This window comes from Mesoplodon mirus (assembly GCF_964341445.2).
Source record: "Mesoplodon mirus genome assembly, chromosome: 6".
Taxonomy (NCBI): domain Eukaryota; kingdom Metazoa; phylum Chordata; class Mammalia; order Artiodactyla; family Ziphiidae; genus Mesoplodon; species Mesoplodon mirus.
The window spans coordinates 71,393,594-71,418,361 of NC_138982.1; the positions used below are offsets into that span (position 1 = coordinate 71,393,594).

At 38.1% G+C, this 24,768-nt stretch overlaps 1 protein-coding gene across 2 annotated transcripts in view; it reads right to left on the reverse strand.

The window, feature by feature from the left end:
• Positions 1 to 1,513: 1,513 nt before the first annotated feature.
• Positions 1,514 to 24,768, reverse strand: part of TIPARP (TCDD inducible poly(ADP-ribose) polymerase) — a 28,574-nt gene continuing 5,319 nt past the window's right edge. For both annotated transcript variants that reach the window (XM_082624557.1, XM_082624558.1), the window contains exons 3-6: positions 11,288 to 11,456; positions 9,481 to 9,641; positions 4,299 to 4,577; positions 1,514 to 3,611 (exon numbers count right to left, since the gene is read on the reverse strand). In XM_082624557.1, the coding sequence (XP_082480683.1) occupies positions 3,164 to 3,611; positions 4,299 to 4,577; positions 9,481 to 9,641; positions 11,288 to 11,456 (1,057 nt within the window). In that variant the 3' untranslated portion in view covers positions 1,514 to 3,163. The remainder of the gene's footprint in view (positions 3,612 to 4,298; positions 4,578 to 9,480; positions 9,642 to 11,287; positions 11,457 to 24,768) is intronic.

The window sequence follows — 24,768 nt, forward strand, 5'->3', positions numbered from 1 at the left end:
CAACCACAAGTCTGTTTTCTATGTCTCTGAGTCTGTTTTTGTTTTGTAGATAGGTTCATTTGTGTCATAGTTTAGATTCCACATGTAAATGATATCATATGGTGTTTGTCTCTTTCTTACTTCATTTGGTGTGATAATCTCTAGTTGCATCCATGTGGCTGCAAATGACATTATTTCGTTCTTTTTTATGGCTAATATTCCACTGTATATATTTACATCTTCTTTACCCATTCATCTGTTGATGGACATTTAGGTCGTTTCCATGTATTGGCTATTGTGAATAATGCTGCTATGAACATAGGGGTGCATGTATCTTTTTGAATTAGAGTTTTGTCTGGGACATATGCCCAGGAGTGGGTAATTCTATTTTAGTTTTTTGAGGAGCCTCCATACTGCTTAGGGCTCTTAATTTGTAAATAAACACTATTGATTTGTACAGCATTTTACAAAAATTTGCATTATAGGGTCTCAAAGTTGGAACATTCTTATCATTTGTAGTCTTAAAAACCAAAAAAAAAAAACCTACAAAGATGAGTAAACTAACCACATGAAACCATCTTACCTTCCTTAAATAAAGGAGGGGGAAAAACCCCTGATTTAAACTGACCATATAGGACTGTTTGGGTATTGAATATATTCTTTTTTCTTAAAGTCATTTTCAGACCTAGTATAACAAAAATTCCTCCTCAAAGATCAGTATTTCAGGCCCTAATAATTATTTTTATATCTAAGCTATTTACTAAAAGAGGTTTGTAGCAAAAGGTGGAGTTGGGTTTTAGAATTTATGAATACAAAGGCCCAATATTTATTAACTTTGCACACATAAACCTTCCTGTCTACAGAATTGTATGACACTGGACTATCTTAGTTTGCAGACTCCCTCTGAAAATCTTAACCATAGTTTAAGAGTGAGTTCCAGCTTTCTGAAATGGTGTAAATTACAGCTGTGCCAGTAGGGAGATAGATTTACTGAATGCTTTTCAGTATGTTTTAAAATCCATGGAACCATTACAAAATTTAGTCTGATTCCATAGTTCTTGCTTAGTTGGAACATACAATACTATACATGAATTTAAAAATCATTACACTGGAGAGAAAGTACTGTCAGAGAGGCTCACATTTACCAACTGGGTCACTTTAGGTTAACTGAAAGCAGAAGTGCTTGAGAGCAGATGAGATTTTTACACTTTATTTCCTTCAGCACTTGTTGCAGGGGATAACCTGGTCATATTTTTTACTACAGCAGTTTGCTGAAATAAAACTTGTCCCTTTCCCTCAAGCACTTACCTGCAAAATAAAATATTCACTATTCTCTTGTGACTTATAGTTGACTGCCAGATAATGTATTTTTTGCTGATTCTCAGAGCACAAGTGTTTAGGCAGTAGTGTCTGGTTAGGTCTGTTCATTCATTCAATCACACATTCATTCAAGCAACCGACCAGCATTTACAGGTCACCCACGACGTGTTGAACGCAGTTGTCTTAAATGGAACCAAAACCACAAGAAAAAGTTTTAAAGAATTACCAGAACTTTTATTTTTGCTCAGTTTTATTAAAAAAATAAATATGTCATAAAGCTTTTTTTTTCCTTTAGGGAGAAAAAACGGAACAAGTTTCATAAAATCAAATAAGCAACGGTAAGGTGTCTTAACTTGAAAAAGATTGGAATCACTGGTTTACAAGTTACAATTGAATGAAAGGACAACTGTACCAGCCTCAGTTGGCTGCTTCATGCCAATGGCAGCAAACAACAAGGTCTACTAGGGCAAAATAAATTATTGTGTGGAAGCCCTGGTAAGTGCTTAAACAGGCCGAGTCACTGAGACATCAGGATAGATAGATCTTGCTTTCAACAACACAGAAGTTCCTGAAGGGTTGTGTGTAAATGAAATAACCACAAACATACTAGGGGAGCTTGGTACCTGAAAGAATTCCGTGGTGAATTCTTTTGTGAACAACCACTACTGCTTTTATAAATCCAGGTCCATTTGCTTTACTTAAGGCGAAGTACACCAAGCTGCTACCTCTCTGAGCTGAGGCAGTGGCATGTTCACCTAACACTGCTCCTGCTGGGCCAGTGGCACAATTTCCAAGTCTGTGTTTCTGTGAAGTAGTGTAAAATACAGAGTTGGCCAGGGAACCCAGCTGCATCTGGCAAAGCAGGCGGAAAGGTGGGAGCTACACCTTTAACAATATTTCCATGTCAACAAAGACTTCTTTTGAGGGTCTACTTTGTGCAAAGCACAGTAAAAAACCTGACCAGTTCAGTTACAGATGTACTTCCTTTCTCTAAAACCTTTGGTCAGGGCCTAGGTCTGGAATCCTAAAATAAGGTAATACTTATAATTCTCGAGACTGGCTTTAACCAAATTAGATGCCCAGCTCCTTCAAACTGGGGTGGGATGATAATGAAAGAGACTGAGTTTTCCAACGCTGAAGTTTAACACGAGAATCACATTTCATGTAACTAGTTAATGAAAAATTTTGCTGGTGACAGACTTTTCAAATGGTTCCTTTTTTTTTTTTTCTTACTTCCTCTAAACAGAACTCTGAGTTCTCGGGTAAACTCTGCAGAACAGTTAAAGTCATTGATGTTCTCTGGTTGGGTGACATATTTCAGTCCTACTGATGATAGAAATAGAAATTTCTTTCCACCCACCAGAATGTCATGAACTTATCCTACACCACAGCAGTGATGCTTTGCACAGGGATTAAATATGGTAGTACTAATTCCAGTCAGTTTTAATCTTTGTAAATAAATAGAATCCTCACTTTGTTCACAGCCTCCATTTCATTTGGCCCAACTTCTACCAGGCTTAAGCCACATGTAATTAGTTAGGCTGTTCAGTTTCTTTATAAAAAATGCTTCTAATAACACTGCTGCCTATATGTACAGGTGTGAATGAAAAGAGTATGCAATCTGTAGTCTTTTCCACACTGAGTACACTAACAACAATTAGTAAATAATTAAAGAATAAGTGGTCATTTTAAAACTTGTGTTTTTCTTTAAAAAAAAATTCCACTTTCTGGCAACTTAAAAAAAATGGGTCTTAAAAGTGCCCTATTAATGTCAATGCTGTTCCCCACTCTGGCCCACCCATCCAAAACCTGCTACAAATGCTGGATTGAGTTTATACAAATAATTTATCAGTACCAAGATTTTTCAAATGGAAACAGTGTTACTGACTTCTTCATACTGGATAACAAAATAAGGGTAACTCTGGTCATCATTGAAGATGACAAAAATCTGAGGCTCAAAGAAATTATCCACACAAGAGTCATACAGGTCACTGGTGACACTTCCGGGATTCACGGGAGGGGGCCTTCTCATGCCATGGCTGCCCATCGTGTATCTGCCAGTTAGCACTTTAGCCAGAAACATGAAATGGACTCCTTTGGAGGACTTCTTAGAAAAGTTATGCGAGTAGCTTGCCTTCTTTGCAAAATAACTGCCTTGTCCAAACATTGTAGCATGCTTTCCACAGACTCGAGGGTCAAAGTTGTGCTTGCAGATTCCATCTACCACATCCTGGGATGTTCCATGAAATAAATGTCTCTCATTTATTATTCTGTCACGGCCAAACATTTTCCTGTTCATATACTCCTTTTTCCTAAGGCAAAGAGTGGACAGGGAATTCAGAAAAATGAAGGTATAGATCAGTTTAATAGGCATGATGTAGTCATAAACTTCTTCTTATGGTTTCAATGGGGAGGAAATGTTGAAGTAGCTACCAAGGGCAAAATGTCATCAAAGATCATACTAAAAGTTTAAACTTACCTTTTCCACTGCAGACAAGAAAAGCCCTTTCCCTTTTTTCTCCATCAACCATTTGTTCACTTGCTCTCTCTTCCATTTCAAATCTAGTTCTCACATCTTCTCAGGGTGACTTCCTTACCTAATTCCACCAACCTGAGAGTCTCTTAATTCTGAGGTTCCTCAAATCTACATGTATCCCCTCTGAATTACATTAATTTGTTGCTGACTTGAGAGGCAGCATAGTAAAGTGATTAAGAACAAGGCCTCTGGTGCTAGACTGCCTGGGTTCAAATTCCAGCACCTGTATCATATTAGCTGTATGACCTGTGGCAAGTTACCAAACTTTTCTGTGACTCAGTTTCCTTTCTGTAAAATGCAGATCGTAATAATCTTTCTTGTGGGTCTCTTATGAGAATTATATGTGAGTTAATATATGAACAAATACAACATTAAGTTCTATGCAAGTCTCTACTATTATGTTCTGCATTTGTCATTAGCTACATCAAGAAAAGCTCTGGAACTTTTCATACTGCTGACTCACCTTTTATATTTCTCCCAAAGAAACTGGTTTTGGACTCTCAGTATTTGCAAAATTCTATATTTAAACTCAGGCACAGTCTTATGAAAAAGATTATAAATGATCCGGTAACTTTTGTCCTCTGCAGAAACAGGCACTTGGATGAAGTCCTGAGATGGATGCATATACACCCAAGTTTCAGGGTAAAAGTTTGCTGAGGTGACCCCATCTGGGCAGATGATTTGTGATGATGAGGTTGCTTCAAGAGGCGGAGGTGCCTGTGCGGGAACACCACCGAGTGTCCTAGAAGGGGGAGGGAGAACGTCAGTGTGAACCCTCGGCAGTAAGGTGCTCTACGTCACAACCTCCATCGCACACACGGTGCTCCACAGCTAACTGGAATAGCGTCAACGCTTGTTTAAAAAAACAACAGAGAAAACGCTATCGACTAAAGAAAAAAAACCCTTAGAGCTAACACTGCCTGGATAGAGATAACCTATTATTAGCTTCCCCTGGCCTCCTCCTTGTGGAGAAAACTCTGGAATGTACTGCTGCAAGGCAAGCAAGCAAGTGCCAATTTATAAATATCTTCACCTTCTGAATCCTGGATTCCTCTTTTGCCTATATAGTTATGCTCCGTTTCAAGGGAGGAACAATTTATATACGTTCCTCAAACTTTGCTGTACTAAGCACAAAACGTATCATTGCTAGTGTACATGGGGAAGCATAGTGAGTGGAGGCAAGGTGAAGCAAAGTGAAGCAGGGCAAGAGGGAGCTTACAGGGAGATGACAGAAAATATTAAAAATAAAAAGCTTATACTTTGGTTTTGTATAAAAACAAATCATGGAGTAGGCATTGAAAGTTGGCATTTGCTTCAGTTTTAAATATCACATATAACAACAAAACCATCAATACAATTCAAATGTTATAGCTTTAGATGTGCTTAAGATGGAGCTAATTACTTTAAGCCCTAGACACCAGAATATCCTTGAACCTTAAATTCAGGTCTGTTACTTTGAAGGATGAGTTTAGACAAGCAGTTACTTATTCCTGCCTGATTAAATGATTTAAATCATTTTTCTTAGCCATTTTCAAAACACAGCAAAAGGGAAGAAGCAGAGAGAAAGATAACCCTGACCCTGAGACCCAGATTCAGGGCTGGGGTACTACTCCACTCATCAGCATACAGTGGTCACGGGGAAGCCCTAAGTCTGCCAAATGGATTAGGAAACTGAAATTTTCAAAAGAGCTTTGGGACACAGAGGTTACAACAATAGGTGAACATGCATCTAATCTCCAGGAGGATATTAACCAACAGCCACCTTACACTGAGCACATACTGTGGACCAGGCACTTCACACCCAGTGTCCCTACTTGTCATAATCCCACACAATGGCTTGGTTATCCCCGCTTTTCAAATCAAGAAACTGCCAGCACAGCTAGTAAAGAACAGAGACAGGCCCATCTAGTTTCTAAGTGCATACTCCTTCCATTTCCATATATTTCACAATTCACATGTACATATATTTTCTTCTTCTTTGTCTTCTTTTTTTATCTTTAAACAAGGCTTGAAAATGATGGATGGATACCAGGATTGCAGTTCAGGTCTGCCTGATTCCCACTACCATTGTCACTACCCCACAGCCTTTTGACCTTTAGGAGACGGCTTGCTATAAAGGTACAACCTGCCTCCTCTACACCCCCCACCCCCTTCAAGTAGCTGTGCCTATGATTAATGTGCCTCAAAGTCCCTTTGTTAGACAGAGACAGAGTTCTGGGTGGATCCAGGGCCTGCAGAATCCCACAGGTGCTTTTAAGTTCAGGAGCAGATCTAAAGGGGTGCTGTTTTCCCCAACCTTCGTGACAGAGGGCACAACAGTTCTTATCTTCTGGAGCATTTTCACAAAGCCCTGACAGATTCCTCCAGAGCCTTCCTTCACTGGTACATTTTTTTGAAGAGAGGCCCCTACTGCTTTAATCAGACTCTGATAGGTCTGTAACCCCTTAAAAAGCCATCATCATTCTCGAGGAATGGCAGGAAACACAGGCTATAAGCTCCTTATTTTTAGCTGTTCCCTCTATCCCTGCTCTGCAAAGAGTGTAAGTCCTAACTCGCCAGTTTTCCCAGTATTCTTAGGAGTTGAAGTTACCAACAGAGGTTTCTGGATTGAAGGAGGAAGGTAAGATCCTCCCAACCACTCTGCCCAAAAATAGGTTTTAGGCTGTCACAGCCATACTGAAAACGTGGCACTGACAATAGAAGACACTGTTCCATTTCCTTCTGCTAGCACTCCTGCCTAGAAATCAGTTTCACAAAATGAAAGCTTCAAGTGTCTCCTTTCCTTTTTCAGGGGACTGGGGGATCTATTATTTCCTTACACATGCTTGAAGATGAGCCTGTGTAAATAAATCCCATCTATCCTAAGACATTAAATCAGATTTTACGTATTTGGTTAAGCATCCATTCTTACCCATGGATGCTTACTTTTAATAAGCCAACATCTTAATTGGGCTAAAACATAAAAATGTATATAGACTCTGTCTGATGGAACTCTACACTCTGGTTACCATGGGTTAAAAATACATATTTTAAGCACAGTTACAAATGTAGCTTTATTTTCCAAGAATGCTGAGTTTGTATTCAGCTCATGGGTATTCCAATGACATACTGTGAGCTTCCCACACCGTAACCAGCCTTCTTTAGAGAGGCAAAGTCAAAGGCTACGGCACTTGTACTCAAGGGCCTCTGAAGAACAAATTTTCCTAATCCAAGGTCACCTTTTATCACTCTCCTTCCCTCCCCTGGCCGTTCTGAAAGATGTTTCCTAACCTAACTTCAGTGATGAAGTAAAAATTAATTTTATCCTTTTTGGGGAGGAGTCAAAGAAATCCTCTCAGGCCTTCTCATGACCATGAGGTGATTGCGCAGGGCAGATGTCCTTCCAGCTGAAACGGACTTCCAAACCTCTAAATCTGCTATTTGTGTGCTTATGCAGCCTTAGCTCAAGTATTCTAAGAATATTAAAGAATAAGATCCTTTTTATCAGCCCTGTTAAAAATCAGCAAGCACATGGAAAAAAATTTTAACTATGAGGAATGTTAGCTAAACTTGATTGTGGTAGCCATTTTACAACATATACATATATTAAGTCATTACGCTGTACCTTTTCAACTTATACAGTGTTTTATGTCAATTATATGTCAATAAAACTGGAAGGGGAAAAAAAGCAGGGAAACCCTCGTTTAAAAAGAGCCAAGCTTTTGCCGTAATTCATGAACTAAGCCCTCGCCTCACCCTCCACCTCCCTACTCCAGCATTCCCAATTCTTAGGCATCTCTGATTCCCTGATAATTGTGGCCTTTTTGACACCTATGTTTTTCTTTGACCCTTTGTGTTTGCTAACACTTAAAAACAAAATTTTCTTCCTGGCTAAGATCACAGTCTCTCTAGAAATCTACTTCTGAAATCTGCTTTTTGGAATTAGTCTCCCACCTCTTTCTGCCCTCTAGGCCAGCCCCAGACTCTAGGGCAGACAGGAACTGAAGGCTGCATTTACCCATTCCACCCTGGTGAACCTGGTGCTTCTCTGCTCTTTTCCTCTTGAAATGTCTGCACTATCTCTTTGACTTGTTAAGCTACTACTTTATACCTGATGATCACCGTTCCAGATAAGAAGACTAAACTAGGAAATTTTAAAAAGAAAAGAGAGTGACTTTCTTTGTTCTCTTGTAAGCCTATGTTATAAATAGGAAGGCCATATCTGTGGCATTAATTCTACTACTGCTCATATTATTTTTACAGTTCATACTTTTACAAAACAAGCCTAAGTTTAAAAAAAGGTTGGGGGAAGAGGGTATTCCATCATTACTTAGGATGGAAACAAATCAATTTTCACTATTCTGTAAAACTCCCCCAACACTGCAGCACCTGACTGAGCATTCTTCCTCTCTCACAGAAGCTGCATCTCCTTGATTGGCTCAGCTTGCCAAGCTGCCGGTCTCACTAATGAGTTCTACCATCTCACTAGGAGGACAGTATGTTCCTAACTACTGGACGCTGACACTATCTCCAGCTGTGCTAGTGAAATGGCATTTTTATTAGTTTCTAATAATAATAATAAAAACCCTTAACTTGAACTAAGAAGAAAGCACGTTATCTACCTCAAGTCAATATATATATTTCTAAAATCTGCCTTAGTAACAAATTGTTTTTGGGTACCTAGCATTTCAGGGATTTTTGTTTATATTTTGTTTTTAATGTTCCCTTTGCAATCTCAGAATTAGAATCATTAACACTCTGCCATAATGATCTGGGAAAAACACACTTTGGGCTTGGAATAAAAAACTACTAATAAGAATATAAAAGAAGATTTTTACCTCAAAGATCAGCAGAAGAGACCAACCAATATTACCCTAGACTTCCCCAGTTCACAAAACCAAGTAAACCTAGTAGCATTTTAAAAATCAAGCTCTAAATATGGTGTATCTGACTGGAGTAGATAATGATTTCCCTAGAGATACTACCTTTCAGACATGGCCTTGCTAATGGTAATGTGCCCCAGCTTTTGGGACCTATGGAGATGTGCCAGTGGGCTCTCCAGAGAGGGAAAAGAAAAATGGCACTTGGGAAAATGGAAGGAGAGCTCACCTATAATTCAGAAGGATGAGTTCAGTCTCGACCTAAAAGTATGACAGGTAATTTTAGTGAGTATTATAGGAAGATGGGGCTGACTGAGCAAATGAGAATGCAAATTATTTGAAAAGGTGAATTCTTCCCATGCAAATTCACTCAAGGAAGAAGAATGGAGAACACCACCTTGAGGGACTCTCTCTACTTGCCAAGGCAGTTTACCTGGGCTGGGAAATAGTCCCATAACATGGAAGGGTATCTCAATCTTCCATGAAGGAGGCAAATGCAAACTCTGCCTTATTCCAGATACTGTATAAGTACTTTTAGCTGTGGAAAAATGTTAACTCTGCTTTTCAGTTCAAAAAATCCAATAGGATACTCACTCTTTTAGTGTTGGGTTAATTGCAGCTTATCTGAACTATATTTTTTTGAAGAATTAAATCTAAAGAATAACTCAGAATTTTATATTCTAGAGGTAATAATCAAGTTAGTCTTTTACAGTCTTTTTCTCTTTGGCATTAAGTGTACATTTACATAAATGGAAGTAAAGATGAGACTTTCTGCTGGACACTTACTGTAAATATGGAAGCAGTATAAAACAGGAACGGAAGAGGGGTCTCCTCTTTATTTCTCTCCTGAAGAATGAGTTGTGAAGAATGTAGTGGTTGTTCCACATCATAAATCGGACCTCTTTCAAACCCCGAGAGTTGGCTTCTTCAATCAATCGAATAACAGACTATGGAGTAGAAAACAGAAGGTAAAGAAAAAAAAAAGCAAGTTAAAAAAGTAATAAATGGTAAATAGTCACTATAAAATATGAAAAATGTTAATGTAACTAAAGGTAAAAATAGTTAACTTTGCTATTAACATCAGAAGTGTTTCAATAAAGTACAGTGAGTCAAATTACCTCCTGTTACACGTAGGAATTTTATTTTCTTTAAAGATGCAGAATAGAAAAATGCTTCCTGTTCAGAACATGGATTTCCACCTTATGAAACATGTGAAGGATTAGTCTATTCTATTTTGAGGCTTTAAGAATGTCCTGGAGATTTTTTTTTTTATATTTCTTAAGGGAGTTTCAGAACAGGATTAAAGATGGTAATATATACAGTTCAAATAAACCAATTAAGTTCCAAACCCAAGAAACCTCTCTGAGGAAAAACACAGGGATAGTCCAACTATTCTGAGGATACATTTTAAACAGCCTCTTATTCTCTTTGAAAGGTATTAGATCCCAGTGACTACTTAAGAGACAGAAATTTTAACTCAATATTGTGTTTTACACTAATTAACATACTAGGTCATTTTCTTTTGCTATTGCCTTAAAAGAAAACCTAAGGTAGATAAGTCAATTATCCCTTTTTGTAATACTGGAAATAAACGTAATCAAATTGAAGAAGTCAGATCTTTGGAATGTGAAATTAATCTTTAAGTCCATTTCAGGGCATTTAAATGTGACTCAGAATTCTCATTCACAGGCAAAATAAACCACCATCATTTTAAAACCTCACTTTGTGATGCCTGAGCTATTCTTACCATCTCAGACTAAGGATGCATGTGCACATGTGATAGAATTTTAAATGACTGATTTGCCTGACCCAGTTCAGTAAACATTTTCAAGTACTTCTTCCAGGAACTTAAGGGTGATTGTTTCCTAGACTTCTAAACTGCTAATAGTGTAACACATGATCCAACCACCAGGAGCCAGATATAGCCAAAAGTTACACCAGTGCTCATCTCATTAAAATTACTCCAAAGGCGGCACTGAGTCTGAGTACTTACCAAGTATTAAATACTTGGCTCCTATAGTATAAGATACTGGGAAGGGCTTCCCTGGTGGCGCAGTGGTTGAGAATCTGCCTGCTAATGCAGGGGACACGGGTTCGAGCCCTGGTCTGGGAGGATCCCACATGCCGCGGAGCAACTAGGCCCGTGAGCCACAACTACTGAGCCTGCGCGTCTGGAGCCTGTGCTCCGCAACGAGAGAGGCCGCGATAGTGAGAGGCCCGCGCACCGCGATGAAGAGTGGCCCCCCGCTTGCCACAACTAGAGATAGCCCTCGCACAGAAACGAAGACCCAACACAGCAAAAATAAATAAATTAATTAATAAACTCCTACCCCCAACATCTTAAAAAAAAAAAAAAAAAGAAGGATACTGGGAAAAACATTTTCTCTCTGATAATAGTGGTATTCTATTTATGGGTTACAGATTAATGGAAAAAAATATATTTTCAGAAAAATCAAGAGAGAAAAGCGTTACGCATATCAACAAGACAATTTTACATCCATAAGTTCTTTGATCTGCGGTTCTGTCTAGTCATCGTTGAAAAGGAACAGTGAAAGACAAAAACGCACTTTTGGGAAAAAGAACCTGTAAATACCTCAGGATACTCTCTCCATCCAAAGTGGTCCCTACAGAAGAATTTCCAGACTGTGTGGTAAATAGAGTTGACATTGCTAGAGGGTGGTGTGGACAGCCTTCGTAGTTGGTCAAATTCAGTTGTTTCATACACATTCATGGAATTCAAATCTGCCCCAAATTCTTGTCCTCTAAAAAGACCCAAGAAAAAAATGAACTGTTAATAAATAATGGAAATATCTAAACATCTCATGTGACATTACAAATATCTAGTATAGCATACTGTAGAATTTTCAAAGCTTGTCTTGTCTGGAGTAAAAGGACATCATTGCTGGTTTTTTCCCCATTTCGTATATGCCTTAAGACCAAAACGTGCAAGCCATGGAGTAGGGATTGATTATCCCATAACATCACTGGCCTAAACCAATCAACACAGTCCCACCCTCCCTACCACAGTGGGATGAGCCAAACCTGGTCTCAACCAATCAGGGAGTCAGCTCTAGGATAAAGCTGACACAGAAAGCAGACAGAGAAACGAACTTCTCTTTTTCAAGAGGCATCAGTTTTCGTAAGTCAACATAGGAATACACAATATTGTCTGATGAAAGACAGGAAAAATAAAATGACCCCAAATGAGGCAAGTACTGCTAATCTACCCGACATCAACATTGTCCTTTATCCTGTGGGTAGAAAAAAAAGTTGACGAAACATGAGAAAAAATAGTTTGGATTATTGTAAAGTTCAGCTATGAGAATAGTTTCCTCATTCTGTTATCTGGTCTGCTGCTGCTTAATAAGCACTCTACGTGTGTGTGTGTGTGTGTCCTGCTATATAAATCAGAATCACTTAAAAAATTAATTTATAAAGGGTGGTCTAAAAAACGTATGTTCCTTTTTTAATGGAACTTCATCTAGTGTTTGAAACATCTGAACCATTAATGGCAAAATGTTCATTTTATTTTTCTCTCTTCATGTATATTTCAAAATTTCCCTAAGAAAACATAAAATAATAACATCACAGATATAAGCAGAGTGACTAAGCTTCCAAATACATTCTTTCAACCACAGATTTCTAAATGACTATAACACACATCCAAATACTCCAGATCCAGTGGCACTCAAAACTGGCTCAGGTGAAATCCAGGTGTTTGGACAGATATTCCCAATAATTAACATATTTCCTTTCAGTAAATCAGGATTTTGAAAAAGGTATTAATTTTCATCTATGGGTTTTGTTGGTTAGTGTGACGCTCCAGACTGCTCTTGGAACATTTGTTTCAAGGACTGTTAATAGGTATTCTGGGCAAAAAGCATTCTGTGGTCAAAAGTTTGAAACACTTGGTTACACAAAGTTAAACAATTTACTTACTGCAGCCACTCCTCAGTCCCTTTAATATGCTAAGGTAGATATTGAAGTACCATGATGAGGGCTAGAAGGTACTCTTCTACGAAGAGGAGAAGAGTAGAAGTACCTCTTCTAAGAAGGTACTCTTCTAGAAGAGCAGTCATTATGTTAATAACATACATTATAATATAAACAGCCAATGCTTTTTGCTATTCAAGTATCAGATTTTATTCTGGACATCTCTCTAGCAATTTCTGTTTACTCCTGTATTATTAAGACTTCATAGATAATGATTTGCATGAGAAAGACATCTAAAACTGCAGCTTTTGCTACATTCTCTGTGTACTTCAGTCCTTTGGGCATTATGAAATTTTTATGACAAATCCTAATTTACTACAATCAACTGTTCTGTGGATTGATGTATCAAAGTACTGTTTTAGCTCTATTTGATTTTCAATATGCTTTAGTAGACTTGACAGAGACAAAACAACAAATCTGAAAAACATCTTTTTATAAGATTAATTTTACCACCTGCTCTCCCTTAAACAGGGAATCCTTAAAAAATCCAAAGCCGGGACTTCCCTGGTGGTGCAGTGGTTAAGAATCCGCCTGCCAATGCAGGGGACATGGGTTCGAGCCCTGGTCCGGGAAGATCCGACAGCCGTGAAGCAACTAAGCCCGTGCACCACAACTACTGAGCCTGCACTCTAGAGCCCGTGAGCCACAACTACTGAAGCCCATGTGCTACAACTACTGAAGCCCGCGCGCCTAGAGCCTGTGCTCCGCAACAAGAGAAGACACCGCGGTGAGAAGCCTGCGCACTACAAAGAAAAGTAGCCCCCGCTCGCCGGGACTAGAGAAAGCCTGTGTGCAGCAACAAAGACCCAATGCAGCCAAAAAAACAAAAAGCAAAGCCAAGAGTTTTTATTCTCCTCAATTTGCATCAGTGTAAAATTCATGCAACACGAATGCCAAATGTTCAACATCTACCACTCTTATCAAGCCATTGTTTCATGTTACCAGAAAGCAGTTATGAGTCGTGTGTGTGGAAATGGTGATGGTGGGCTGTAAGGCAATACACAAATAATTAAGCAGATGTAGTCCCTGGCTTCCAGGGCTTCAAGAGGGAAATAACTAACAAAATCTAAAACCAAAGAAGCAGTACATTTGCCTATTTAAACTCATGGGTGGCAAGTACACTCTGGGAATGAGAGGACAAAGAATAGAATGAGAAGATGAAGAATAGAATAATGCAGCATTATGGGAGAGGAGATGGCTACTCCTCCAGGAATGGATAAAGGTTAGGAAAAGTAAGAGGCTTTCCAGTATCAATCCAAGATAGCTTTCTGTAAGAGAAAGAATTTTAGGAATAGTTTAATAGGAAATAATTACCAGTAAGTGAAGGTTGTGTGGAAGAACAAGAAAAAAAAGAGTTCTTCCAGCATTTTGCTTGAAGGGTAGGGACAGGGAAGGACAGGAACAGAGAGATGGAAAAGGAAACCTAAACAAGGGTACATAAGAGATGAGAAAATGTGAACAGGATATATAACAGACACTGTGAGAGATGTCGGGCCATGAGCTAATAAGGCGGTAAGTCCAGGGTCTCAGAGCCTTAAATAAAGGTTGGAATTTAGAGTATTGAGCAGATTGTGGTAAAAGGTCAAAGTAGTAAACACAGGATGTGTAAAAACTGAGCAACAGAGACAGTGCTAGAGATGGGGGTGGAGGTGGGGAGGGGAGGGCTTCGTAAAGGCAAGATGCAATCATCCTGGCAGATGAGAACCCTATCTGACTTAATGGTAGCCCTACTGAGGGATGGCCAGAAAAGAGTGAGTATGGGAGATAGCCACTGCGCAGTAGGATTTAGATTTTGTTAAATATATCATGTGGCTACAATCAATCAATCTGGACTCACCCAAAATATAACCTTATCATGATTAATTTAAAAAAACAGGGGTTTCCCTGGTGGCGCAGTGGTTGAGAGTCCACCTGCTGATGCAGGGGACACGGGTTCGTGCCCCGGCCTGGGAGGATCCCGCGTGCTGCGGAGCGGCTGGGCCCGTGAGCCATGGCCGCTGAGCCTGCGCGTCCAGAGCCTGCGCATCCGGAGCCTGTGCTCCGCAACGGGAGAGGCCACAACAGTGGGAGGCCCGCGTACCACAAAAAAAATTTAAAAAAAATATTGTGAACAGATTGCTGATTTTTGCTTTGATGGGAAGAATGAACATGAACTGCTGAAATATTAACAATTCTGTGTCCACATGCTTCACCAAGAAACATACCACCACATATACCAATACAAGAATCCAGATACAAAACTAATTAAAAATTCTGAAAAGGACACCCATTCTCCTAACTTAGATGCTTTCTAACAGTGGTTTTCTTCCTACTTAACAAATACCTTGACATACCAACATTTCCAACATATATTAACAACACATAGACCACCAACACCCACACTAAATCAGAAAGTCTGCCCCACACACCATCATTTCTATGTATATTTCAGATACTAAAAAGTAAAAAGGGCCTGCGATATAAATAATAGACCCATAATGAAAACCAAAACTATTAAAGAACAGTTGCTGAATGAAACAGAAATTAGTCAGGACATGATCTCTTCGCTGGATAAATAGTTCTTGGGACTATGCATTTGGGAGCTCAGGAGAGTGTAACTGTTTTAGGCAATTTCTCTATAAATTGTTTGAAACCAAGAAAGAAATGTGACAATTGAAAACAAACGAAAGTAATCTTAAGTAGACACACTGATTAGGCACTGGACTACATGTTAGGATAAGAAGATGAAAAAGGCAAAACACCCAAAAGTCAGTGGGGAGAGAGAGAGACAAGCAAACCCTGTGACACAATGTGAAATGTGGCACAAAGGTGGTCTGGAACAACCCAGAGGCAGAGGGCCTAACTCTGCTGGGAAGGTGGTCACGCAAGGTGGTCAAGGAAGGTGTCCCAAAGTGGATGAAATGGGAGCCAAGTTTGGCCAGCCACCAGGCAGACAATGAGAGGCAGGACACCACATGCAGAGTGACTGACATGTGTAGAAGCCAACCAAGTGAGGCACAAGAGACCCAGAGTGAGCAGCACATGCAGTTCATGTGGGAGGTCAGGGTGTATGTGTGTGTGAGTGGGATGATACGAGGTAAGACTGGACTGGATAGGCTGGCTGGGGCCAGATAATGAAGAGCTTTGTATGCTAGATTAAGAAGTTAGGACTTGATTCTGTGGGCAGCAGGAATCACTGGTGGGTTTCAAAAAGGGTCAGACTTGCCTTTTTATAAACATCACTCCAACAGTAGTGGTATGGAGGACTGATTTGTTTATTTTTGGTAAAGGAAGGTGGGGGAAGGGTGGAGACAGGCCCTTATTTGCTAAATATTTATTAGCATGTTTATTATTAATATTTATTATTCTATGCTTAGCCACCTATAGCTACTAGAACTGCATATAAGGCAAATGATGGTAGAGAACTCAGGAGGTAACAGTGAGGATGATTTGAGTGTATTTAAGAGTTAGACTCTAACTGCACGGAGGGGCTGAAGGGAGTAGAAAGGGTCCAGGATGTGTCCCATGTTTCTGAGCTGGATGACTGGATAATGGTGCCATTAAATGAAACAGGAGTCACAGGAGACAGACTACATTTAAGTGGGAAGATGATGCAAATAAGATATAGAACTCAGACTTTAGCAAAGGTCAATTAAGTATAAAGTTTTCTGGACGCTACTCTGTACACTTTTAACCAGGTGGGTTAGACGTCGGAACCTTGGCTTCCTGCCTATAAACGTTAACTGGTTTCTACAAGGATAAACCTGTGACCTCAAACTAATCAACTCCCACCCTCATCAGCTGGATTAATCAGACACAATTATTTATTACTATGATGTAAAGTGAAAACGTCTCCCCAAACTAAGGGTCATAATGACAGAAGGATAAAGATCAAATGCAATATGGAGAGTATTTACGCTCTTCTGCTACAGACTTGAGACAGGCATGACAGATGGGTATGTTTGCTGCTGCTAAAGAAATTTCACAGGCGCACGAAATATAGCTGGCTTTTGATACCTGGCTTTGATGTTTCCAGGAACTCATTTAGCAATGCTGGAATATCTGGCAGCTTATAGATCCCTTCAAATATGTTACAAGGTGATGAGAATCAAAGCCACGGCATATATAATACCAACATACTTTGTGACAGCAGTGTGGTTATTAACCTTCAGAGGACTATGTACTCTTTCTGCTTTAGAAGCATAGGAACTGTCATTTATTCTGTTACTAATTAAGACTTTTGCTAACACTGACTCGAATAAATAGTGCAAAGCTATTTGGGGAGGCAATAAAAATTATCTATAAAATTATCTATCTTTGTATGTTGCCTATATACAAAGCAATATCTTTCAATATGTACCAGAGGTTAAAATTCTCTACTTAACTTCTACACTATGACATTGGGCCCTGGTAGCAACTGGATTTTCCCCTTTGTATCCAGAAGTAGTTGTAGACACAGACATACCTACAAATCAAAATTGGGAGTTTTTTTTTTTAAATTATTTTGCATATGGCCCTCAGTACTTATGAGCAGACTAAGAGTCAAATGTTGATTCAAAATTCAACCTGCCCACCTCTAAGGAGACCCTGACCTATTCAAGGCAGGATTGCTGAGATTTAGATCACTCCGTAAAACAATTAACATTAAACCTGGTTCATGGATTTACCTCAAAAGATTTTTGGGTAGGCAAAAATATTCCATACTTTAAGAGTCAATGAGTTTCTGGGGATCAACTTTCTTAGGGCAAACTTCTGGCTGTGTGTGCTGCTCTCTTGGTCCCTCCTAGGACATCTTCGAAACAGGTGAATGAGAAGGCAGTAAGTTAATGAGTGGATGCTGTGTGGAACCACATTTATTTGTAAACCCCATGTTTGATTTACAAATTGTCAGACATATAATCTGTGGTATTAAAGTGATTCTAGAAGTGAACACAGTGAAATAAAAACAAGAGGATGAGAAATAGGAGAAAAAAGGCAGCCAGGTAGGCTTTCTAAATGAAAGGATACTTGTTTTCAAGCTTTTATTATTCTATATTCTCCAAAAGCATGTGGGGAACTAAACAAATACGTATAAGAGTTTATTCTCAAAAAATTTTGTACTAAGACACGGCCATCTGAGTACACCTGTTTCCTAAACCCCTAAATATATCATACATTGAAGTCCCCTCTACCCCATGCAACCACTTAAAGCAAATTACAATAGCCACCTGAGGAAGAGAACCTACTAAAACACTGTTACGTTGGGCTTTTTTTTTTTTTTATTACAAAACTATCAGTTCAAAGCAAAGAATGCAAAAGAACTTTTTAATACAATGTGGATAAGCCTAAAATCTTTCATAAATAAAAATTATGCTTATGAGATCAGAAGATCTCACTGCTATCTATTTATGGAGGCACAGGCTTAAATTTTGCACACTGAAGACATCAAAAATGTCATGCAGCCTTAACTTTTATCCCAGTTCAGTCACATGTCCTGAGACTCCTAGAAGGTAACTTAAGTGAGACATACTTCTCAACCATGGCCTGAAAAGGAAGTGAAACAACTTCTACAAGAACAGCTGGGATAGAAAGCACACAACAGATTAAAAAGAAATGTATCATGCCTTATACTACCTTAAATTATGCAGTTATTGCTTTTTATGAAGATGAGTAAATATCCCCTTTAAGTGAAATATTTTTAAAACTGAGAGGTTTCTGCAGTTATTGCTTTTTATGAAGGTGAGTAAATATCCCCTTTAAGTGAAATATTTTTAAAACTGAGAGGTTTCTATCAAGAAAGGAGGTTACTTGTCTCAAAGTAGACAATAAAAAACGTCTGCTGTGTTCTCAGCTGAGTAGTTAAATTTTGTGTATATGAAACTTGATGTTTAAAGTGGGCTGAAATATATTTACTTATAAAACTTTTCTACATAATTATAAAATCAGTTACATGCAAATGCTAAAATTTCTTAAAAATAACTGTTTTCAAATAACTTCAATTTGGAACTCATTTGCACATAAATGAAATACTAATTATAAATAATTATCATAAAATATATCCCCTAATAACCCCTAGTAAGATACAATCTATTAGCTTATTTCTGAATTGGCTTTTAAAATTATTAACAAATCCTTTTTATTTAAAATTTTGCCTTGTCTTTTTCCCCAATTAGTACAGATAAACTAATCGATAAGTGACCAAATTAAAAATATTCTCATTGATGGCTTATCATGAGAACCCAGATATAAGAGGCTCTTAGCATGAGAGACTTAAATGTATACAAACTATATAAAGAATTTATCACTGAGAGTTTTTAAAGCAAATTTCCGAAAGAAAAATAAAGACTTCCTACAGAAAACATATAAAGAGAATTTTTTTTATTGTCTAGGTTTTGTAAACTATGACCACAAAATCTTTCAAAAGGGTCTTAAGTCAGTAACTTTTCCTACGGGAGAGAGATTCTACAAAGCCAAGTTTCTCTTTCAATTTTATCAATTAGTTAAGACAGTCTAAATTAATTTTTAGTAACAAATTAATTGTATCAACAGAAGACTTTACACAAAGTTTTTGATGTGTGGCAGCATTTCTGACGATCCGAACATCAGAAGGCAAGCAAGCAAAGTTCCTCCTGTTTCACATACTCTACCCCCCCCATTCAACGATGTCTTTCTTTTATTACCTTGGAAGGCAAACCTGGTATTTCTCCTGTGCTTATTTTTATTCTCACAATGCCTGGAAATGAAAGAACGAAGCCAGGTGACAGTCAGAAACCAAAGACCAACCGCAGCAGGAAATTACTTAAAGTATTTTGTGCCATTTGCCCTCCCCATGCCCAGATCAGCTGCAGGAGCTTTGAAGATCACAGGGTGCAGGCAAGATTCTTAAAGCACATGTACTACACTGCAAGCAAAGTTCACCCTGGGACCCCTACCCCTGCCATTCTTCCCTGACTATTCAGTGCTGGTAAAAACCTAGAGCAAAGAAAGTCACACAAACTCTATGGCTATATATCAAATGAGAGGGACAGTTTAAGAATCTCTTAATCCAAAAAGGAAACAAAAAATTAATGTAATGCAGAGAAATTCCTGTAAATGTGGCTTAAACTAACCATTTTCCAATCATTATGAGAGGTGCTAAGTTTCAGCATAAGACTATTCACAAATCCTTCCTTAAGCTCAGAAGCAACAGCACCAAAACAAAGGATATCTATTTGCATAAGGTATACAAATTTCTCAGATAACTTAGTCACGAGGGATTCTAATACACTCCTTACACAACATTTTGTGGCACACATACTCACAAATCACTGGTTTCTGTAGAATGTGAAAAGAAACACTTGCTCTAGCATTCCCACTCTCATACATGCTTATCCTTGCATTGTGATGACCATGCAAAGGTTCTTTACTGGTCAAGTGGGTGTTACCAGTAAGTAAACATCAATAGCAGAGAAAGATGGAGGAGACAGACACATTTTGCGGTGTAGTCACAGCAAATAGGAATGCTCAGTTAACTCCCTTCTATGCTTGTCTTAGCAACAGTGACTGGACAGGTCAGCGAGGAAAATTGGAATTTCCATAATCAGAAGTTTATTAATATAAGCAACTTCTAAAATTTGAGTACCTGATCACAGAATTAGTCATATTTATTTAGAACAAGACTGCAATACATCTTTTGCACAAATCAAATATATATCAAACTACCAAGCTAAATAAGTGGAATTTATTTTTACGTAAAATCCTTTATTTTCAAAGATTTCAAAATTTATTTCAGAACCTATCCCTTGTAATTTAAAATCCCCCTATTAACAAGGAATTCATCTACATTAGAAATTTGAGGCTTTCAGTTAATGTGTTGGGGACTGGGCTGGATTATGTTTAACACTTACAGGAATTTTAAATAGAGGCGAGTCTGTGCAGTATGATCCCTGGTCCCTAGGAAAGCACTGCCATAAATACAAAAATAATATTTGGTTTTGTTAAGGGAGTTCCTTCATATTTAACAACGTGACTTGTTTGCTCCTAGAAATGAACTTTAATTAGAAATATTTTATTCTTTTGTACAGTTTCTGTTTATGGTGTTGCAAAGTACAGTTCACCTCAAGGGCTTAAGCTATTACCTAACAATTTCAAGCCCAGAATGAAACACAAAATGGCTCAATTCTCAGCACTCTGGTATCTTCCACAGATACAAATATCATTCATATTCACTTCCTTTTAGCTTAAGACTCTCAGACTTACTTAAAAGAGAAACTACACTGCTTTTACAAAGGGAGTTTCTTGCAAAACTTACCAGTGTCCAATTTGAACCAGCCTTACAGAAAGTTGTTCCAGAATAATCAAGAATCATCTTGTAACTCAAAAGTACTTGAGCTTTCCTTCCACAAAAAGGCAACTACAACTCACAAACAGGATACTGGTAATTATCAAAGGTTGATGACCTAGGTTAAGAGGATCTCAGGTCCTATTTTAAATGTGATCAAAATTATTACCATCAGACAAAGGATGCAGAATCTGGTGGTCTCAAATCAGGGGATGAGATATAAGAGGCCATAGGAAAACAGTCACCATCTCAAATGGCTGGATTTTAGTAGAATTCCATAAGTAGTCAAGGTTTGTAAGGGCTACATACTGCTTTACACCCTTTAGAAATAGCCCCCCAAACCCAATATGAAACTAAGGATCACTAAGATCAAAGATGCGCCCAGATGGAATTTATGAATTTACCTTTGTTTTACAGTAGAATGCAAATCTAGAATCTAGAAATTCTAGTGTAACAATGGAAGTAGTTTTTACAGGAACACAGTAACCATTCGAAAGTTGCATTTTTGCATGTTCACATATGCAGAATGAAGTTTTAAACGCTGAATGGAGTTATTATTTTTTTCTGTTTACTTACAATAAAAAGTAAAAGCTTTAGAGTCAACTCAACGAGAAAATGTATAATGAATGTATCACGCAATTATTTTTAGGAACTGTGAGATAACCTTGTACGTTATTTCCTCCAACTGTCTGATTTAAAAGTTACACATCTTTGCAAGCTTCATTTTCATTACCATGAATATATCAGAAACAGACTGACCCCAACCTGAAGCCAGGTGACAGCTGCTTCAAGAAGTCTAATCTGCTTAGAAAGGGAATAAATGAATGATTGCTATTGATTCCCATGACAGCTCTACACAGACCCATTAACTTCCCTGGATTAGTATAGACAGAAGCCAATTAGTTTTATTTCATATGTAAATAGCATCATAAAGAGGTACAGAAAATAATTCACTGGATTGCTCTCTCCTAAAGCACAAGGCACATATTTTGAAAGTCACTTCAAACACAGTTCTTGCTTATGGAGCTCTTGCTTTCTCTTAGGCAGGAATTTTTTAAATAAATTCAAACTCATCCAGCTGTGTATATTCAAGAAATACCAGAAAGTCACAAGGCATAGTAAGTTTCAGCTGTTCTCCTCTCTCCAGTATTATCAATAACACATAATGAGTTAGTTCATACATCATCACAGCTGTGCAGGCCAGAGTTAACTTGGCTAATTTAACTATTCCAGTAGAGTTCAGTCAGGAGCTTGCTCTACTTTAGATAATCCACTCTGCAAGTCATATAGAAAAGAACAGCATATGCTCTTTATTATCACTAATATGCAATTCTCCTTGTCTTCTTTCACAGAGTTCCTGTGAAGTCTTCTAATGGTATTGTCCCTTGGACAGTTTTTAAAAAAACAAAAACTTCTAAGAGCCACGAGCAATCAAAATCACTCAAAACTAATTAGCTAAGAGGCTATGACAACACTCTAGGCTTAAGCTATAAAATTTAAACTCCTTTTTTATCAATAAGCTTTCATTCTAAAGAGGAGAAAAGAACACTGTCTTCTGAGAAAAATTAACCATGGAGTCAGAGTTTGCAACTTTCTTCTTCATCCTCCCCCCTTTGCAGGAAATTCAGAATTAGAAATAATCACTGGTCATATTTTCACCGTAGGTGAAATTACCTACAAAATAAGGTCAGCACAGTGCCTCTTCCTTATGGGCGATAATAACTAGAAGACTATTCTGGCACACTTTAAAATGAATGTAATGTGAAAACCAATGGTGATCGCAGTTGCTAAAGGGAGAATTGCACATCCTCCACAATTTCAATTATCCACAACAGTATTCCGCACAGCTACCGAGACCCTTTTAAAACTGCTTAGTCCTGCCATTTAATATCATTTTCTACTAAGGATGAGTGCCTAAACTGTCAGAGACTATGTTTTCTTAATGGAAAACACAACATTCGATGTTGTTTTCTTAACTGCTTATCTGGAATTTGGAAATTCTCCAAAGCCCATCCTGTGTGCAAAACCCTTAGCATCTAAATATGGGGAGTTCATACATACAACTACTTTCCAGTTGATTTTGCAGATGTACAAAAGGAATGAGAAAGCGAAGTGGAATGGTATAATTTGGGGTGAAGGCAAAATTGGAAAAGAGTAATTAAAATAATTTCATTATAATGAACCAAGCAGGCACTTTTATTAAAATCCCGTTTTTACACGTGTTTTTAGTATCCAAGCATCTTGACTAAAGAGTTGGAAGGCACCTGTGAACTTATCTAGCTCAACTTTCCTTCCATTCACTCTCGACAATAAAATGAACACTGCACATCTAATTTGGATTAAGTTAGATGTTAAATCCACTTGCAAAAACCAAAGAATTTTATCTACACAGTTTGAAACTATGAACTTTTGTCTCTGCTAGAGACTAAGAACTATGAACTTTCCCCAAGTTCCACACAATGAACTATTATGGGTATAGTATATAATAATGATTTACCAAGTCATATATAAACTGCTGAAAACAAGTGGGATAAACAACTGCCATTCATTATTCCTGAATCTAAAGACTGGTTCGACTTGGGCATATACACAGCTGAACACACACTTCCTGGTTATGTGCAATCTGCACAGATAGACCAGCTTTACAGGCCTGACCACAGAGATTAATAGCTTTAGCCAAATAATGTGGTAACCATGTGAACCTGGGCTGCTCCAGCTTGTTTGTGAATCTCTCAGCAAGGCTCAACATGCCGTTATCTGCATCTTGTTGCCAGGAAACACAACATCGCTTTGGAATACAAGGAAAACCAGGTTGCAATAAGTACAGGTCAACTTCCCAAAAGCCTAATTTTTGACATTTAGCTATCTACAATCTTATAACATTTCTTACTGTAGTCCACAGAGAACTTCACTTTACTAGTAATTAACTTAACTGTTAATACTTTTTGCCATTTTTATCAGGGCAGGACCACTTATAATAATTCACTCATACTTCTCCTCTCAAGTGTCAAATAAACATGAATTTACTTCCTTAAAACTGATCTGGAAATCAAGCACTCACTGCAACTACTTTGTAACTGATCCAACAATGAATGCGTATGGGCTTTTATCTGTGTCTATTCTTCAGCAAAGAAATTTTACCAAAGGATAAAATACTCGGTATGCTGCTATCCTAAGAGTTCCTGGATTTTCTGGGAATCAAAATACCTGTCTTGCCTTGCTCAAGGTACCAGAACGTAATGTGCTGGACAATAATCCTGCTTGTTTCTTCCTGAGCAATTCAAACAGATAGAAACTTAATGTACCAAGATGCTGAAGTGCTTAGCAGACTGGAAATTTGCTTTATAAGAGTGAAGTGGGAGGCCACTGTTCTGCACAGTTTTGCAATCTGGAGATGGAAGGATTAGAGTGGCTTTGAGAGTATATAAAATTAATTACCCTTGACATACCAATCAGAATTGCTAGCTCATGGGCAACAGAGATTTTGGACAATACCTTATTAAAAAGATTTTTAAGACAAAATGGAAAACATTTTTCTCTCTTCCAATGCCGGCTAAAAAAAATAAGTCAGAAGTACTTAGCTTTGTTACAGGATCTGAGAATTTTGCTACCCAAGCAAGACAGAATCTTGAGTGCATTTACATTATCAAGAGAATGCATTTATGATCAGGAAAACTACATTTTTTATATAAGCTTTACTTTTATCCGGAGGTCTTCTACATAATAACGTCTTTAAACTTGGGCTTTATATTGTTTCTCATCTTGTTCCATATGTCACTTTTGAAACACAAGACGCAATATTC